At 44.6% G+C, this 1,750-nt stretch overlaps 1 protein-coding gene across 1 annotated transcript; it reads left to right on the top strand.

Moving 5' to 3' along the window:
• The first annotated feature begins 15 nt into the window (after positions 1-15).
• LOC121964008 (nuclear factor NF-kappa-B p100 subunit-like) lies at positions 16-1,608 on the top strand. Its single transcript, XM_042514242.1, has 4 exons — positions 16-188; positions 429-510; positions 1,129-1,298; positions 1,429-1,608. The coding sequence occupies exons 1-4, from the start codon at positions 30-32 to the stop codon at positions 1,591-1,593; spliced, it is 576 nt and encodes a 191-aa protein (XP_042370176.1). The 5' UTR covers positions 16-29; the 3' UTR covers positions 1,594-1,608.
• The last annotated feature ends 142 nt before the right edge of the window (positions 1,609-1,750 follow it).

The following is a 1,750-nucleotide window of genomic DNA, read 5'->3' as shown; positions in this document are numbered from 1 at the left end:
CGGTTTCTTCTTCAGGTGCCGATAAAAACATGGAGAACGACGAGCCGCTCTTCTTCAGCTCCTCCTCAGACGAAGAGCAGGACGAAGACCAACCAATCAGAGAGCAGGACGGCGCCTCGCAACCAGTCAACCCTCGCAAGAGACCTGCGGGAGGACACACCCCCCTGGACCTCGCCAAGTGCCAAAAGGTAGCCTTCAAAATAAAAGCACAGGAAATAACAAGACCGGAGAATTCGTCCAAAGATCATCAGAAATAATAAAAACAATAATGATAATAATAATACCCACCTCCTCTCTCCTCGTGTGTCCTCCTCGTGTGTCCTCCTCTCTCCTTGTGTCTCCTCCTCTCTACTCATGTCTCCTCCTCGTGTCTCCTCCTCTCTCCTTGTGTCTCCTCCTCTCGTGTCCTCCTCTCGTCTCCTCCTCAGGTGAGGAACCTGTTAAACTCCAGACAGAGTCCGAAGTCGAGTCGTCACAGCAGTAAGAAGATGAAATCGAGCAGCTCTGAAGGTTCGTTATGGAGAAAAAATAAATAGTTCAAATTTGTAATCATTTGAAATATGAAAAAAAAAACAAAAATGTATTAAAATGAATTATTAAAACGTACAAGAACATGACCTGAAATTTAGAAAGAAATAATAATAAAATGTATTATTATTTTCTTGCCAAGTGGCCCGTTATTACCTTTTTTTTTCCATGGTTCTGAATGACATCACGTGACTTTTCTCAGAGTTCAATAAAATATATAAAAATATAATGAAAATAGAAAAATGAATTAGTGAAAAAGAACAAGAAAATTACCTGAAATCAAAAAACAAGCAACTTTAAGAAAGAAATGAAATAAAAAGAAATTTGAAGAGCAACATTTCAGTATTTCCATGTTTTTAAATAAAACGCATCAGTTTGCTCAGACTTCATATTTTAAAAATGTAAAAAAAGAAATGTATAAATTAGTGGCAGTTAACCGTTAAATGGCATCACTTTCCTCAGAGGTTTGAATCTTTGTGAAAGCGTCTGAACGCAGCACGCCGCTCCAGGTTTCAGAGGGTTAATGAGGGAACCAGAGTGACGGCGGTAATTAAAGAACTCTGATTTTAATGCTGAATCGATTGTGTGTCGGCGCCGCAGTGACCGAGGCTCCGGGGCTGGACGAGGACACGCTGTCCCGCCTGGTGGAGGTGCTGAGTGTCGGAGACGTCCCCTGGAAGAAGCTGGCGGAGCAGCTGGGGATGATGACGCTGACTCACCTGTACCTGGACAGTCCCACGCCCTGCCACCACCTGCTGCAGCACTACCAGGTAACGCCGCCGCCGCCGCCGCCGCCACCGCCACGGCCGCAGCTCTGATCCACGCTGCAAACACAAACAGTGCTGTCCAGTGTCCCTCACCTGTCCCTCACCTGTCCCTCATGTGTGTCTCTCTGTCCAGCTGGGCGGCGGTCCGGTCGAAGGTCTGGTTGACGCTCTTCAGTCTCTCGGTCTGACGGAGGGAGTCCGACTGCTGAGGAACGCCGAGCTGCGAGACGACAAACACAGCACAGGTAAACAAAAATGGAATAAAATAGAAATAATTGAATTAAAAAAATTAAATTAAATTAAATTTTTTAAAAAAGCATCCGTGTTTGTCTCTGCTCTGAAATGTTGTCGCTTCACGTGCACGCCGTCTTTTTATTCGGCACAAACTGTCTCACTTTAACAAAGTGTAACGCTGCCAGGACACAAAATACACGAAAAATGACAAAAATGTTCAA

The sequence above is a fragment of the Plectropomus leopardus genome, unplaced genomic scaffold (genome assembly GCF_008729295.1).
Source record: "Plectropomus leopardus isolate mb unplaced genomic scaffold, YSFRI_Pleo_2.0 unplaced_scaffold13607, whole genome shotgun sequence".
Lineage (NCBI taxonomy): Eukaryota > Metazoa > Chordata > Actinopteri > Perciformes > Serranidae > Plectropomus > Plectropomus leopardus.
Note: the sequence above shows the minus strand (reverse complement) of the source record. Positions and strands in the feature narration are given on the sequence as shown.